This window comes from Anabrus simplex, chromosome 5, assembly GCF_040414725.1.
Source record: "Anabrus simplex isolate iqAnaSimp1 chromosome 5, ASM4041472v1, whole genome shotgun sequence".
In the NCBI taxonomy this organism is placed as follows: Eukaryota; Metazoa; Arthropoda; class Insecta; order Orthoptera; family Tettigoniidae; genus Anabrus; species Anabrus simplex.
This window is the reverse complement of record NC_090269.1, coordinates 348666281-348684540: the sequence shown is the minus strand read 5'-3', so window position 1 is coordinate 348684540 and position 18260 is coordinate 348666281. Positions and strand designations below refer to the sequence as shown.

At 36.8% G+C, this 18260-nt stretch overlaps 1 protein-coding gene across 1 annotated transcript in view; it reads right to left on the bottom strand.

The window, feature by feature from the left end:
- Window positions 1-18260, bottom strand: part of LOC136874528 (angiotensin-converting enzyme) — a 91628-nt gene that overhangs the window by 12517 nt on the left and 60851 nt on the right. Inside the window, exons 12-14 of the mRNA XM_068227829.1 lie at window positions 10959-11035; window positions 5750-5916; window positions 3264-3386 (exon numbers count right to left, since the gene is read on the bottom strand). Coding sequence (XP_068083930.1) covers window positions 3264-3386; window positions 5750-5916; window positions 10959-11035 — 367 coding nt within the window. The remainder of the gene's footprint in view (window positions 1-3263; window positions 3387-5749; window positions 5917-10958; window positions 11036-18260) is intronic.

Here is an 18260-nt window from a genome sequence, read left to right as displayed (position 1 = left end):
GTGGAGGCCACTGCATAGGCTACTTGAAGCCACCAGCAGTGCCAATGCACTATGAGAGCTATGTCTCATTTCCAAAAAAATTTTTTGATGCCTGCCTGGCCATCAGATAATACAGATGTTGATTCCCATAGGGAATTTAAAATATTTGTCCCGAATGAGTAAATTTATAATACCAATATAATGGTCCGTTATTGGACATTATAAATTTTCCTGCTAACTCATTCTTGGTTGCCTGCGTTTCGCCCTCGTGTGCTAAGTTAGGCTCATCAGTTGGGTGGTGTGCTAAGTCCCAACTGATGAGCCTAACTTAGCACACGAGGGCGAAACGCAGGCAACCAAGAATGAGTTAGCTGGAAAATTTATAATGTCCAATAACGGACCATTATATTGGTATTATAAATTTACTCATTCGGGACAAATATTTTAAATTCCCTATGGGAATCAACATCTGTATTATCTGATGGCCAGGCAGGCATCAAAAAAATTTTTTGAAAATGAAACATAGCTCTCATAGTGCATTGGCACTGCTGGTGGCTTCAAGTAGCCTATGCAGTGGCCTCCACGGTATGCACTAGCCTTGCGTCTTGGGTGGTGTGCTAAGTCCCAACTGATGAGCCTAACTTAGCACACGAGGGCGAAACGCAGGCAACCAAGAATGAGTTAGCTGGAAAATTTATAATGTCCAATAAGGGACCATTATATTGGTATTATAGACCTATCTGTGTCGGTGCGACATGAAACAACTTGCAAGAAAAGAAAACAATGTGTCATTCGATATTAGTCGAATGCAATTTTGTTCCTTCCACTGGGATGTTTGACTTCAGTCCACTTCCAAGGAAATACTTCATAGTGTGTTATATTAATACAGCCTACTTTACTGCCAAAACCATAAAAAAAGGTATTTTGGCAGCAAAGTGTTGCCAGATCACTTGCCAGAGGAGTTTGATTGGTTAATAAGCCAGCACATTTTCTGTAATACTATTTTAGAGTGCCATTGTTCATAAGTGCTGAGCAAGATTCATTTATGTGTGTGTTATTGAGTGTCTTTGTAACATAATAAGTCAACAATAAGCAATGTTAATGTCCATTAATGGTTATAAATTTTTCTAGAAAGTTTCTATTTCCTGATGGGATATGCATAACACATAAAAGATCCAATTTGAAAATATATCTTTTTTGCCTCATAATTGCATTTCATTTATTAATTAATTGTGCAGTGTAAGGGTTAATATTACTGTATGGGCTGGATACAATTCTAATGGGACTGATTTGTTAATATCAGCAACTGACAACATGTTACGATGACATGTGGAATGTCTGTAAAATCTGTCACACTCAAACACAAATCTTGGTCAAAATGACATTCAGATGTCACATCTGTATCAAATTTTGTACACGTAATAAAAACAATCGATAGCATGAGGAGGTATATTGTATTGTATATGGAAAGGGATAGATTTTTAAAATTTTCCTCATAAGCTTCACTTTGAGATATTATCCTTATACAGAACTATATCGACAGCTCCAAGTATTAACGTCGTAAGTCCACGAATAGCCAAAATGAGTTACGATCAACGCCGAAGCCGTTACTTCACTATTTTTTTCCCTGTATAAAAATTGTATCTCCTGCAGCAATAATAGATCTTAATGTTGTCGCCTGGGAGAACGATAGCACAATTAACACTGTAACTGTAGTTATGATGTTTGTACAGTGGAAAATTTGTGATGTTAATACCTGGAGCCATCGATATAGCACATTAAAGTGGAATAATGATCTATTCTTAAGGGCAAATGTAATTAAATAAAGTAAAGCAAAGTACAACTAATGGAGACAAATGGAAATTAAGGCAAAGTGGAAAATACTTGCACCTAAAACATTGTTACAGAAATGTATTTATCTTTGAGATTTTTCCAGTATTCCAGTGTCATTACTACAGTTTCTTGTGTTTCAGGCCAGTAATTGCAATTATCAACTGAGTCCTATAAAAATGATCTTCCAACCTATGACCCATTCCTTGAAGGTCCATTAACCTGCACAGTTATATTTCACTTATCATGCAGATTATTGGAGCACCAAAGACCAACAGGCCAGAACTACTACTACTAAACATTTTCATTCCTCCCCTGATGGTGGATGCGGCCTTCTACATGGTGTTGCCGTCCCTCAGGCCAGGAGATTTGTATCGGAGAAGGAGATGTGCAGAGAAGGTGAGAGAGTTGGCGGCCGTGATCTATACTGGAAACTGTCCCAGCATTCGCCTTAATGCAGGAGAATGGAAAACCATGGAAAACCATTCTCAGGACAGCTGACGGTGGGGACCAGCCCCTCTCCGTCTCCAAAATTCAGAGGCATAGAGCCACAGTAGAGCCATGGCCATGGCCTCTGCTCAGTTGGCCGGTCGGAGTGCAGAGCTGTCAGACCACGGACCAGCTGTGGCCACTTGTTGGCTGAAACCCTCTCTGCATCTGCCGACTGCATGCTAGAAAACTTCAGTGCTTCTTATAGCTCAGGAAAAAGGTTGAAAAATAAATGAACAGCACTGACACATAGAAATGGGTTAATAGAGAGGAGGATTCTTATTCCCTATGATTCTCCCTGTTTCATCCATCTGTATGACAATGGTAGCATCAACACACCATCATAAATTACTTGTACTGTATCAAGTGGACTTTCAGTGATGCAAAAAGTACTAAGTAAAAGTAATTGGCCTGTCAGTTACCTGTGAAATATTGTACTCAATTACAATTACGTTTTTGACAAGCAATCACTGCAAATATTTCATGGAATACTAGTCTTTAGGAAATCACTAACATTTTTTCACATAGAACTGGAATGATACCAAAATTTGCAAGGGAAAATATTAATTTATTTTTGTTTATTTCTAGCATAGAAGTAGTTAACATCAGTAGATGGAAGTGAGCATGTTACCTTAGAACTTTCAAGATGATTGCTCCTAAGCAAATTTTACATTTTACACTCATGTTCTCATTATTTTGTAGGTCCACTAATTCAAAATATTTATTCAAATAGGGGAGTTGGAATACCTTAACCCCTTCATCACCACATGTTTATTCCGGTTTCATTATCAAGACCTATTTGGTGTTGGTGCGATGTAAAACCAATTGCAAAAATACAGTAATAGTTTGACAGACTGAAAAGCTTTAAGTTACATTCCAGTTTCCTTTACCAGCAGTGTATATATCACCAATCCTCGATAACTTGAATCATTACAGAATGGATATTTATTAATTAGGTTACTTACTCGATCAGTCGTCCAGCATCTCTTGAACGATATATATCACAAGTGTGGAGTGGTCCATAATGTCCAGCAGCCACACAGAGAGACTCATACATTTGGAACTGCAACACGAGGCTCACAAAATACCTGCAACACACATATCATTATGAAAAATGTATCTACTACCAGTGCCATTTTCATAGTTTTTGTTTCTCCTGTATTCATCACTTCACCACTAGATTCAAGCTTTGCATGCTGGTCAGGAAATAATAACAAGACACAAACACAACATATTTTTCAATTATATTTTCAGACATATATAGGGTTGTCATACGCCATGGATTTCACAGACAATTCACAATTTTATAGAATTAAAGAATGTCTGGACTGAAAAGACCAATATTTTACTGTAGAAGAAATACAACTTGAAAATTAGATGAGAGTGTTTTCTTTGACCAGGTTGTAAAATTAAAATGATTTTTGGTGAACACAAAGGTTGAAAATTTTGAAAATATGGAGTCCAACAAGAAATGGATAGCTATATTCCATGATTGTATTCCTAGGGAAGAGTAATCCAAAGTGCTGAAAATCCATTTCTCTGTTCCTCGGTATAAGGCGAATGTAGAGAGAATGTTGTCTCTTATGTCTGCACAATGGACAGAACATATGTAAATGCAATGCTGCAAGTACAATACAACATCAAACATGGGAGATGTAGGGAGTTCCATAGGCTCATTCAAAATCAAACCAAGTCCCTTTCTTCTGTTCTTGGCTCTGAGAAGTACAATGGTACCTAAAACCTTAGGACATTATAAATACTGTTGACAGTTTTCTATGACTTGTTATTAAAGTTGATATAAATGTACTAACATTTTTTCTTATAATAAATGGTTCCTTTTATTAGCCACGTGTATGTTAAGTCCTCAGCCCGAAGGCTGGTTGGATCCTCAACAGATCCGCTATCAGTTGTCATAGATGGCCTAGGCATCACTGAAGAGGCGTTCTAGGGAAATGAGGAGTGAGATAGTTTCCCATTGCTTTCCTCACCGAGCCAGAAGATGCTATTAGATATCAGTCTGCCAATCCCACTGAAATGCATGCACCAACTGACCCTACGAGCAACATTTTCATACCATTCATAGCAGGGGCTGGCTGCAATGTCTTAAATTTCAACAATGTCTTGATTTTGAACTTTTGGATTATGAAAACCCTATATGTACTATCCGCACACTTTATCTTGGTGCATTTACATCCTAGTGCTGAATCGGTCGACCTCGGCAATCTTCGAGATTCATACTGGCAACCTTTGAAACACAAACTATGAATCGCTTAAGCATCGTTGTGCGGCATCTGTCGTAAACTTTACGTACTGGTACTGTTGTTGTTTACACATCAAAGTCAAAGTATAGAATTCATGCTAGGAACAAGATTCGCATCGAGAGATATGTTTTATAATGTTATATAATGTGTATGTGACATAGTTGTTGTCTTAAGATGACAACGGTTTAGAAATTTCATATCGATCGATCATATTCTCGATTCAATTCAGATTTCATTTTCATTCAGTTGGCAGCACCAGGCAGCACTATTGATACCGGGACAGCTCCCTCCTTACTCCTCACCCCGTACACAAATGCATCAAGATAAAGTGTGCGGACAGTACATAGGTAGGATTTATTCACCCTACATTCTCCTCTTCCCTGTATCCCTAAGATTTTCTTAAACAAGCAATGCTGAGAAAATTTTAAACTTACAAAATATGTTTAAAGCGATATACAATAATAATCATGAGAAAAGCATCTACCTCATAAGGCATAGGGTATAATCTACTGGTATACTCTATAGGTAAGTGCCACTATCACAGTGATATCTAAAAAAATGGAGTATTTCATTCATTTTTATCATTATATACCAGTAATGTATAATCAAGTACCGGTACAAAGAACAGCTCCACATGTGGATCACTGGTAAATGTGTTGATTTCCAGATCTCATGGTCGCAGGTTATAATCCAGCAGACGCAGTCTTGGAAGAGGAAGTTCATTTGGCACTCCTTGACACATGATGTTCGCTAGTAAAAGAACTCTGGTGATATATTTGGTGTTTACCCAACAAAATAGAATGAAGTGCCTGATTAAAAATTTAACATGTGATTCCCTCACCTACTGGATCTGCCCTCATGGGAAGAGCATTCTAAAAGTCTTAAATCAGCATATTGATTATTAGACATGGAAGAGTTAAATATTACAATAACATACTGTAAGCATAATAGCATAAGAAATAACATAGCTTATTTACTCGTGTAGTTCTCACCATTGCATAATTTATTAATTCTGGTCTTTTTATTTCAAAGTAAGGAAAAAATGTTCATGTATTTGATGCATTTGTTTCCTCGAGTATTTACTATGCAGTTCTGTGAGCATTGTTTACTGAATTATTAATTATAAGCAGAAAGACTTAGCAGTTTTAGTAGTCTGCTGAAGAAGAATGAACTTTTAATAATGTGTTTACCTGACATAAGGCATATCAGCTGCTATGTGATATTTGGCTCCAGGGTCGAAGTCTTGTTCGGACCGTGGGATAGGTGGGATTACACCCTGGTGACGTAGTCTCAGATCCCACCAATGAGAGTTCATCTCATCAACACTCCATTTACCAGCAAACAGCTGCCAGCGCCACTGAAACATTTAGCAAGTTTCTCTCTGAGTTTTTAAGAATACTTTTCAAAACATGAATAAGATTTCTGTGAGTAATATAATGCATCATTTTATACTTCCTTCCTGGTTAATTCTTTTCACAAATAGCAACACAATTTTAAAGTTTCTTCAAACTTTATATTTAATACCATAAAACCATATAATGAAGCATAAACTTTCTTTCAATCAATCTTTAAATGTACTTTAACAAGTATATTTATTTAAAAAGACTATATCTCAATGTTTCTGCCTGAAAGCATCAACTTACTAGTCAGGAAGTCTTATCACATATTTTAAAGGGAAAATTCTTCAAGAAAAGGAAAAGATCTCATTATAATGAACAACCCAGGTAAAGCAAAAACACGTGGGCAGATCCCTGTACCATCCATTTCAACCCACGACCTTATATATTTATCCTAGTGGTGGTGGTGGTGGTGGTGGTGATTATTGTTTTAAGAGGAAGTACAACTAGGCAACCATCCTCTATATAACACTAATCAGAGGGAAAAATGGAAGGGATCCGACACTTCAAAAAATGAAGATATCGGTCAAAGGAAGACAAGGGCCACGAAGGGCGGGAAAATGAAAGACTCCCTAGCCCTCGCAAACCTAATAGCGTCGGGGTCGGAAAAGAACAAGAGTTGACCAAGGGAGGTCGGATAGGATAGATGAAAGTGAGGAGCCTGGCACAAGTAAGTGGAAGCAATGCCAGAACTCAGCTGAGGGCCTCGTGGTCGCCAACCCACACTCCAAAGTTAAGAGCCCCTGAGGCCCCTTTTAGTCGCCTCTTACGACAGGCAGGGGATACCGTGGGTGTTATTCTACCGCCCCCACCCACAGGGGGATATTTATCCTAGTCCCTCAAAGTACCTCAATACAAACCTAAGAATATAACTGTCAGAAATACAAAGGACATAAACTTGGATTACTTGAATTATGATGCTTATCAACTACCGAGGGACGATATACGGAGTCTAAATGACAGTGACGCTAAAGTTAACTTGTTTAATACAATGATAAAGAACTTATATGACAGACATGCCCCTAAACGTCGAATAAACGTTTCTCGTCCTTCTTGTCCATGGCTAGATTATGAAACCAAGAGAATGATGGCCCATCACGACTTGTTATTTCAACATATTAAACAAATCCTAGATGATACAGACTTCAAATCCTATCGCATTTTAAGAAATTCCTCAAAGCAGCTGATCAGAAATTAAAAAATGTAGTTATTTCTGGAATTTAGCTAACAAGTTAAATTCTAATCATGCATGGGACCAACTTAGAGCTCTGGCAATAGGAAAAAATCAACAGAGACAGACAAATCCTGACATTCCACTTGATGAACTGAACAATTACTTTGATAGAACAAATATTCAACCTACCCCAATTAACTGCATCGATTAACCGCCCTCCCCTCCAGCCAATACACCATTCACATTTCAGAGTGTCACAGAAAATCAGGTTAAAAAGGCTTTGTACTCGATTAAATCAAAGGCTACGGGTGTAGCTGATATTCCTGTTATTTTTATACATAATATTGGAGTCTGTCCTGTCTATACTGATGCACATACTTAATTACTGTTTAATAAACGGAACTTCCCCTACTGTCTGAAAAACAGCCAAAAAGCCTTTGAACATTTAGTATATGAGCAAGTTCTGGAATACCTAAATTAAAATGCTCTTTTGGACCCTACGCAATCTGGTTTTAAGAAGTGTCACAGTACCGCGACAGCACTTTTGAAGGTTACTGAAGACATTAGAAATGCTATGGACAAATGACTGCTCACTATACTTCTCCTTCTTGTCTTCAGTAGCACCTTTGACACTATAGAAATTCAGACTATGATAAAGAAAATGGAACTGCTAAATTTTGACCTGGCTGCAATTAAGTGTTTTAGTTCTTATTTGAGTAACCTTCAACAGTGTGTAACAGTAAATGACAAGGCCTCTAAATGGAAAATGAAACTTAGTGGTGCCCCCAGGGCAGTATTCTAGGGCCCTTATCTTTCTGTATTTATATCACTGACATACCATCTGTGATAGGAAATAACACACATCACCTTGCTGACGATCTTCAAATTTATCGACACTGCAAGATTTCAGACTTACATAAAACAATACAAGGTATTAACAATGACCTTCGATGACTCAGTATATATGCACAACAAAATTCTCTTATACTGAACTCAACAAAATCTCAGGCAATCATAAGTGGATCACAAAAATTACTGAGTTGCTCAAACAACCTCGCATATCCCGCATATCCTACCGAATGGTAGCATTATTCCCTACAGTAAAATGGTTAAAAATCTCGGCTTCATTATGAATGAAGCACTTGATAGGTCTGATCACACAAGAGAAACCCGTAAAAAGATTTTTGGAGTGCTTCACCCTCTTAAACAGCAGAGGGATATATTTCCATTTGAGCTAAATGCCAAACTAATACAGACACTGGTTCTCCCTATTCTTGATTATTGTGATGTTGTTTTAGTTGACATGACGTGAGAAGAAACGCTTAAACCTCAACAAGCACTGAATTTCTGCCTGCAATTTATTTACGATACCCCCACATTATCAGGCTCTTTCATTGCTGAAGCCTGACAAACGTCGGCAGCTACACATTTTAACGATGGTGTTTAGAGTGTTAGCCGAAAATAAGCCACTGTATATTTCTTCTAAATTCACCTTTTTATCATCATTTCATATCTTAAATACACGTTCGAGATCCTTTCTTTCTATTCCAGTGCACCGCACAAATAAAATTAATAGATCATTTGTGGTGACCCGTGCCAGATTATGGAATTTCCTGCCAGCTCATCAGAGAAACTAGCTCCTTATCAAGATTTAAAGTTGCCTGCCAAAACTACCTGCTGAGGACAGCTGACTGAATGGTTGAAGTATGAATGTGTGCATGGCTGAGGATTAGTCAGTTTTAAGAGTTTTTAATATTAATTAATTTTATTATTAATTTAGTTAGTAATTTATTAAAATTCATTTTCAATTCTACTAATTTATGTAGTTTTAACTATTTTAAGTATCTTAGTATTTTATTTAAGATTTTGATTAGTATGTGGTTAAGTGTAAGAGAGGGCCTCGACCCCTAACTACGCCACTGTAAAAATGGCACTAATAAATAAAATAAATAAAAAGTCATAGGATAAAATGAGACTGAAAAAGGACTATGTTACTCCTTCAGACTATTTTAATTGATAACATACTTCAGATTCTACATCATCTAAGCCCAACAAAAACTCTTCAATCTTGTTAAAATTCTCACTTAGAAAATCATCACACAAAATCCACATTCGACATCTGGTTATAATGGGAAACTTGGGCAATGACAAACCTGTGATCTCTCTGTAATAATGTTTTTGTTTTTTTTTGCTAGGGGCTTTACGTCGCACCGACACAGATAGGTCTTATGGCGACGATGGGATAGGAAAGGCCTAGGAGTTGGAAGGAAGCGGCCGTGGCCTTAATTAAGGTACAGCCCTAGCATTTGCCTGGTGTGAAAATGGGAAACCACGGAAAACCATTTTCAGGGCTGCCGATAGTGGGATTCGAACCTACTATCTCCCGGATGCAAGCTCACAGCCGCGTGCCTCTATGCGCACGGCCAACTCGCCCGGTAATAATGTATTCTACTGGGAGATATAAACAGAGTCTTCTTAGGTTTCCATATGAAGGAATTTGTCATCTTGTATTCATCTTTGACAGCTTCATACATCCTATATAAAGACCAAGCAACACAGGTTACACGATGGAGATGGTGATATAGAAGTTTCAGCAGTCCAAATGCGAGAAACTTGGGTAATGGCAAGCCTGTAATCTCTCTGTAATGGTATTCTACTGGGAGCTTTAATCAGACTCTTATTGATTTTGGATATAAAAGAATGGTGCTGGTCAGTAACAACTTACTGTATTTTCTTGTATGTTATTTTTGAAGACCAAGTTTGCAGCAACAGTCATTAAAATCTCTGTATGACAGCTGTATAGTTGACTATTTGCAGTTAATACATTGCAAACAACATTGACCTTGATGACTCCCATGACACGTGGCATCATAGAGATATTCAGGACAGCTCTCAAGACAGAATCAGGTGTTTCATTCAAATTAAAATAAACAGGATGCTCTCCTATTACCTCTGTAATATTTTCTATATTGGCTGCAAGTAATTCTTTGATTTTTTTGTGTTTCATTAATCCCACACTGGAGTTCGCAGGTGGTAGTTATAGCCAGTTACAGAATGCAGTTAACTGTCTTGAAGATGATTTAATCAAAAGTGATGGCAATATATTTTTTTGCTAGTTGCTTTACGTCGCACCGACACAGACAGGTCTTATGGCGACGATGGGACAGGAGAGGGCTAGGAGTGGGAAGGAAGCGGCTGTGGCCTTAATTAAGGTACAGCCCCAGCATTTGCCTGGAGTGAAAATGGGAAACCACGGAAAACCATTTTCAGGGCTGCCGACAGTGGGGTTTGAACCTACTATCTCCCGAATACTGGATACTGGCCGCACTTAAGCGACTGCAGCTATCGAGCTCGGTAACGGCAATATTATCTACTGTTCCTTGTGTGATGTCAGTTTTAAGTTAGATGGAAAAGATTTGAAAGAGGTGTTCAATATGTAAGGCAACAGCAAAATAACTAACTTTATGGGAAGGCCACTTTCATTCATACAAGCATTTTGCAGAAGAGAAGAGCAGGAACCGGAACAAGAAACGGAATGCTTTCTTCACTGGACATACAGCTGCCTTTAAACAATGCCCCATTTCCCTTCATAAAGTAAATATCCTTTAAATAAGGAATTTCCTTGAAAAGTACAAAGATAGATCTGTCCCAGATAGAAGATAGATAGCTGTAGCCCATAGCTGTCTGCAACAACAACAACAACAACAAAACTACTACTATAGTAATAATATAAAGAGCAACAGTCTAACTTACGTCTATATATGTTTTGTCACTTGTAAATTAGAAAGTACCGTACTACCAGTAGCCTTTTAATATATAATAACTTACCTGGTCCACAATGTATGCAAAAGGAAGATAAGCAACTTTCTCCAAAGCAATTGACATCAGATAGTTGAGAGTTGATTCTGTAACATGAAAGATGATTGTTTTTTACTATTTTATTCTGTACAGTGTCTTGTTATGATACATTCTACTGAATAGCGCCTATGTGTAATCTCCACAAAACTAGCAGTAGACCTATTGTCCTCCTTTTTGTTACTGGTATTAAATACCTGTTTTAAAGTGGACTCTAAATAGGCCTACTACCGTAACTACAAACAGACTTGTCAGTTTTGAGATCTGGAGTGGATCTGTGTCAGTAGTCTACATTAGGTGATATTCCACAGCTGGATTATCCAAGGATGATAAAAGAACAGCTCGGGCCTATGAGCTAGATGTTAGGCCTCTTTAAAAAACAAGCATCATCATCATCATCATCATCATCATCATCATCATCATCATCATCACCACCATCATCATCATCATCATCATCATCATCATCATCATCATCATCATCATCATCAAAAGAACAGCTAATAACTGCATGTTTACAAATTTTGAGATGTGATGTTTAACAAGTTTACTGTGGTTAACCTATGCCCAGTTAATGCCAGTACCGTATTGGTATTTCACATACATTATTATTGTTCTGGGATATTACTCATATGGTACTTTATTTAATGTTCTCAACTGGAAGCAATACATTAAAGTTTCCTTAAGGGAACTTCATTTTTGATCAAGCTGAGAAGTTTTTGTGATATTGTAGAAACCTACAAAGTTCTTCTATCACATTGCAAAACAATGTGGGTGTCACTTATGCTGAGAGTCAAGAGAATTTTGCAGTTGTGGGAAGCCCTCATGTCTTATTATATTACAGAAGGAAAAACCTCTATGATGTTCTTCAATTTTTTCTCTGATCAATGAGTGAAGCATATTTCTGGTTTGTTCGTGAACAGCTGTGGACTTTCAATAAACAGACGAATAAAATGCAAGATTCAATGTCTGCCAGGGATGAAGTGATGAAAATATGATTCATAAATTCAACATTGTAACTAATTTATTGGACTCTGCTTTGAGCTATAGTCAGAAGAAGTCTTCCTCAATGGAAGATAATTTTAGTACTTATGATCTTAAACAAAGTTCCTGAGTGGAATGATATGTAAAACACACTGACTTAACTAAAACCAAAAACAGTGCAGGTTTGAGAAGCTTAAGTGTTTGATCAATTTGTCCGCCTATAAGGTTTGTCAGTGTTAACTTGGTTCCTCCTGAATGGGAAAGAACAAGAGTTCAAAACAAGTGGCTGAACTTCTTTGAGACTGTAAAACATGCAGAACAGCATTTAGAAATACTGAAAATTTGTCAGTATCTCTGTGCCTGCACACAATACAAAACATTAACGCATATTTTCTTTCATGTTTACACAGTGGACTGATGAATGACATTGGTTAAGTATAGAAACAATATTGCATTATCACAGCAACATGACATATTCTGACTTTTTTTTTTTAATATGCAAAGCCATCAATCCATTCTGCAGGCTGAAGAGAACTCTGAAATATATAATATGAATATAGGGAATGATTATCGTTGGAGTAATCATGTTAATGAGGTTGTAAATAAGGATTACACATCTCTTCATATGGTTATGAGAGTATTTAGAGGTTTTAGTGAAGATATAAAGGAGAGGGTATGTAAGTCACTGGTAAAACCCCAATTAGAGTATGATTCTGATTACTGTTTTTGGGACCCTCACCAGGATTACTTGATATGGGAAATGGACAAGATCCAAAGATAGGCAGCACGATTTATTCAGGGCAATTTCAGACAAACAAGTAGTGTTACAAAAATATGAGAGTCTTTGGGTTGGGAAGATTTTATTTCGAAGAGTAAGAAGACAAGTTTCTCAACTGAGTGGTATGCTCCAGGCTTTCAGTGAAGAGATGGCATGAAATGACATTAGTACATGAATAACATTGTGGGGGTTTTAAAAAAATAGGAAAGATCATAATATGCAGATAAAGTTGGAATTCAGGATGACTAATTGGGATAAGTATTCATTCATAGGAAGAGGAATTAGGGATTGGAATGAAATGAAATGTCGTATGGCTTTTAGTGCCGGGATATCCCAGGACGGGTTCGGCTCGCCAAGTGCAGGTCTTTCTATTTGACTCCCGTAGGCGACCTGCATGTCGTGATGAGGATGAAATGATGATGAAGACAACACATACACCCAGCCCCGTGCCATAGGAATCAACCAATTAAGGTTAAAATCCCCGACCCGGCCGGGAATCGAACCCGGGACCCTCTGAACTGAAGGCCAGTACGCTGACCGTTCAGCCAACGAGTCGGACAGGGATTGGAATTATTTACCAAGGGAGATGTTTGATAAATTTCTAACTTCTTTGCTTTCATTTATGAAAATACTAGGCAAGCAATTGATAGGGAATCTGCTACCCAGTGACAGCCTTAAATGCAGATCAGTTTTAAAAATGTTTTCAAAGGTTATTTTATGTTGTTATAATACAAATACAAGTACAGGTATATTATAGATTATGCATACATTCTTATTCAGTTGCATAATTTTTCTGATTGCCCTGCTTGAGTTCCATTAGCAATGCAAATTTTAAAACCAGATACTTTAACTAGGGACTAGGTTTCAGTTCACAAATATACGATAACCCTGATAATGATGAGATTATTATTATTATTATTATTATTATTATTATTATTATTATTATTATTATTATTATTATTATTATTATTATTTCTAGCTGAAACAAATTTACATATTTGTTTACAATAGTTTTGCTTAAAATCAACCCAGTTGTAGGGATAGTGTCTTTACCTCTTAAGGGCAGTTTTAGCACATGAGCTGGTACTGTATAAACAAAAAAATAAAGAATGAAGAAAAGGAAAGAAGTAACCAAATGAAGAAATACTGGCAGAACATCAACAATGGAAGAAGAAATTAAGCTGAGATTCTTATTCTGCAGTCCACAGTAGTCCAAATCAAAATTAAGAAAGAATAATGAGATTTTTCTGAAAATGACATAATGCATTATTTGGAAACAATTTGTATCATTCTGTTATGTTCTGTTAACATGCATTAATTGTATCTTGAATATTATGCTTCGTTTCAAATGTTACAGATATGAACATTCAGGTAGCCTAATTTAAGTTTAGACCCACCCAAAATATTACTCCTCAAACTGCCACTGACTAGAAGCCTTACATTCAGTTCCCTGATCATCCAGGACTTTTAAACCTAGTTTGAGAGTTGGATATGGTATTCTTAACCACATCAGTTCCACTGAGAAGCTATTGATATAAGAGGTAATGAACCTGGCCAAGAAAACAAAGCAACATGACAGAAGAACATATGACAATTATACCAGTTTATTATTATTTTAATAAAGAAACTGAATCTTGCTCTGCACAGAAAAATTGTGAAGGGGACCGGTTGAGTACCCTGTGGAGGACCTGGCTCTTTAGTTCTCATTCTCGCTGGCACAAGAAAGAACCTTTGTTTCTGGGTGTTCTGGTTTGTGTTTGGAGAGTGCAGAAAATTATCAGCCCTCATGTAAGATGTGAAGACTGCTCTTATTAAAATTCTGCCCATGATTGGTCATTTGGTTCCCTTGTCCTGGAAGGGTGATACATGCAAACTGGGGGCTTTATATTTTAAGATGGGAAGATAGCATCTGGACATTCTCGTCTTGGTTCTCTGTCAGAGTGGATGTCTACTGTTCAGGCTCTTACTCCACCAGGAGCGATCCGACCTAGGTAATGGAATAATGTAAGTGAATTTTCTTTAACATGTCTTAATTGTACAGTTAGCTATCACAGGAATTCTTTAGGACAATCTTACATCTTTGATCATTTAATTTAATGGAAAAAGTGCTTTTCAATACTACAATACGCAGATTGTTGTGGCAGCAAACAATCTTAAAATATTACTTGTAAAGTAACTCATTTTCTTTGGTTGCCTGTTTCTGGTAGAATGGGACTAACCCACTGCAATAAGGGAATCTTCAATTGAGTCGTATGCGCGAACAAACGTTTATGTTACATTTTTGTGGCATTTGAGATATTCACGGAACAAACATCTATGATGTGTCCTGGATCTGTATTTGCAGGTAGTTTGAGCATATCTCAATAGATGGCTGTAGTATTCCAAAAATTGTGAAGAGAAATGCTCTTGAAAAGTAATGGAACAAAAGTCTATGTTAGGTACATCATTTCCTGCACAAGCGCTCAACAATGTCACAAATTGAATGCAATGTAATGAACACATTCTAGCCCAGAGATTGTTCTGGTGTGTTCAGTCTTATATTACTGAGTTTATTTAGTTTCTCATCGACACCATAGTCATGCAATCAGACGATAGTAGCGATCATAACGTACGTTTGTCACCAAGCAGTGTACACAAGTTGACAAAAATCAGATGCAGGAAAAGGAAAAGTGACCCCAGTGAGTGGAAAGATGTGAAACGTAAACAATTAAGGGACAGTGGGAAAGCTTACACCAGTAAAAGAGATCAGCATGTAGAAGAATGTAAGAAACCAACAGATAATTTTGATTGTAAATGTAGGAGGTCTGGGTGTAAAGAATTGAGTTGCGAATTAAAACTGTCCTATTTCCTGGAATTTTATAAATTATCTTATGATGAACAGACCCTTTATTTAATGAAATGTGTTGGCTTAGAGGAACTAACAGGTGAGGGAAAGGACTAACAGATGCAACTTCTCGAAAAAAAGCCACATTTTGTTACAGATTTGGCTCTCTGCAAGTTTGTAAAACTACCCTTATGCACACATTTTCAATTTCGCACAGACGTATCCAGACTCTCCAGAGAAATATGAAAGAGAGGGTCAGTGTTCATAAGACCAGAGAGGCCTTTAAATCAAAGCACCCTGAGGCTGAAATAAGCCTTAGATACTATCAATCAGCCTTTCATGAAATAAATCTGAAAATAGGCTCTCCACCAAGTGACAAGTGTAAATATTGTGACTTATTGTGTAACAAACTTCAAGCTGCTCAAACAGAAGAAGAGCAGAAGAAAATACAGGCTGATAGTATGCTGCACCATTACAAAGCTGATCAAGCGTATAAAGCCATGCACAACGATGGTGAAATTGCCGAAAGGAATGAAAATGTAACTGTGCTTTGTGTCGATCTGCAACAAGTTCTGTTCTGCCCTACACTCACGCATTCATCCATGTACTACCAATGCCAGCTGTCTTCCTACAATTTTACTATACATGACATGGAACGAAATAAAGTAACTTTCTATCTCTGGAATGAAACAATTGGGAAGATCGATAGAAATAGCATCATGTTTATTAAAACACATCACTGAAAACTCTCAACCAAGCAGTTTGCAGAGCAGAAAACTTATTGTGTGGTCCGATCGATGCGTAGGACAAAATAATAACTGGCTATTGTACTATTCAGGAAATTTGTTACCTCAGGATTTTTTGATGAAGTTCATAAAAAATTTCTCTGTTCGGGACACAGCTTCTTACCATATGACAGAGACTTTGCATTAATTGAAAAAGAGAAAAAGGTTTCTACAGTCCACGTTCCTTCTGAATGGACGTATGTGATAGGAGAATCTTTTATTTCAAGAAACTATGAAATAGTAGAGATGGACAGAAATGACTTCAAAAGCTTTTAACCATTGACCAGGGGTATCATAAAGAATAAAGAACTAAAAATCATGGAGGCTATGTGGATAAAATTTACTAAAGATGAGTCTAGTAGTGTATACGTTATAAAATGGCACAATACAATAATAGCATTCCAATATTATTCAGTCGTGACATCATTGGTGAGACATTTTCAATTTTTGACCTTGTTCCTTTGTATCCAGATGACCTGCCAATTACGAAGGAAAAGAAGGAGGATCTTCAGGATATGGTGAAATACTTGAAGGAGAGGAGGAGTATCTTAGTTTCTATGTAAACCTAAAAACAGAATAACATCAAAATATAAATTGCAAGTGAGTTGAAAAAATATAACTTAAGAGTGTTGCTATTATTGATTATTTTCTGTGTATATCAATTTGAATATATTTGTTATACATTTTCAAATTTTGCTTTTAATGTGTAACCAGATGAAATAATAATAATTATTATAAAGATGTGCAAATTATTATGTTGAACTACCAGAAGGAAGAGCACAGTAGTTGCTTTCTAAAATAAATTAACCACTATAAAGAAACAAGTTCAATTATGTTTTGTATTTAATGGAACAGTATTTGTACCCACCAAATCATCATAATTGGGTTAAAACTTTAAAATAACACTATTCTCCTGTGTATACATCCATTATATGCGAATGAGTGAGCATGTGTACTTCTAACCTGTTGGTTTACGGAACAAAAGTCTATGTTACATTCTCTCGCGTAACCATGTCTCGCGGTCAACAATCATCTTTATTGCCGTTTTTCTAAATATATAGTTAATGTAACATAGACATTTGTCCACGCGTACGACACAATTCCAAAATAGATTTGTAATTGGATATGCTGCTGCCTCGTGGTACGTAACCATTATGTGGAAGTAACTGCATGGTCATGTTTTCAGAATCCTCTCGATGTTCTTCTAAATTGCTAAATATTATTTTCCTTTCTTTCACTGTTAATTTATTGTGTTTTAAAATACCATTCATTGATAATATTTTAAGCTGGATGGCAATTTGCATTAGTAGGGACATCTCTCGGGTTCTGAGTGCAGGACTACCAACCCTCACGTGCCAGCGAGCATGGCTGTCAATTTGATCAGTTGCCTTTAATATTTTTAAAGGTATTATCTCAATGTAGTATTTATTGTTTTGTAGTCCTAGACCTTGACGGTCACCTCATTTGTAAGGCAAGTGAGAATTTTGGATTAATAACTTAAATAATATATTGAAACAATTTCATGTTGACAAGTAGGGGTGGGGCAATGTCCCTTAATATAGTTAAGGTATGTATGTTTTAATGTCAAATTTTCTAAGGCTATTACGGAATTTTATGTTTAATAAATGGTATTTTAAGGAAGCTTATAGTCTTATTCAAGAGTACAAGCGCCACTAATTTATCTTCTCAGTAAGGTTGTCCAGCACCTTCCAATCCTGTTGTCTGTCTGTTCATATCACCTTTAGTCATCCTTGCTTGGTGTATTTTGTTTATCTTTCCTTTTCTTGTTTATTATTATTTTATTGTTCTAATGTGCATAATGTTACCACATGGTACAACAATGACTGTGTGACACACTAATATCTGCACCATTCTGACTGAGCAACACTCATCTTAGTAAGTCCAAG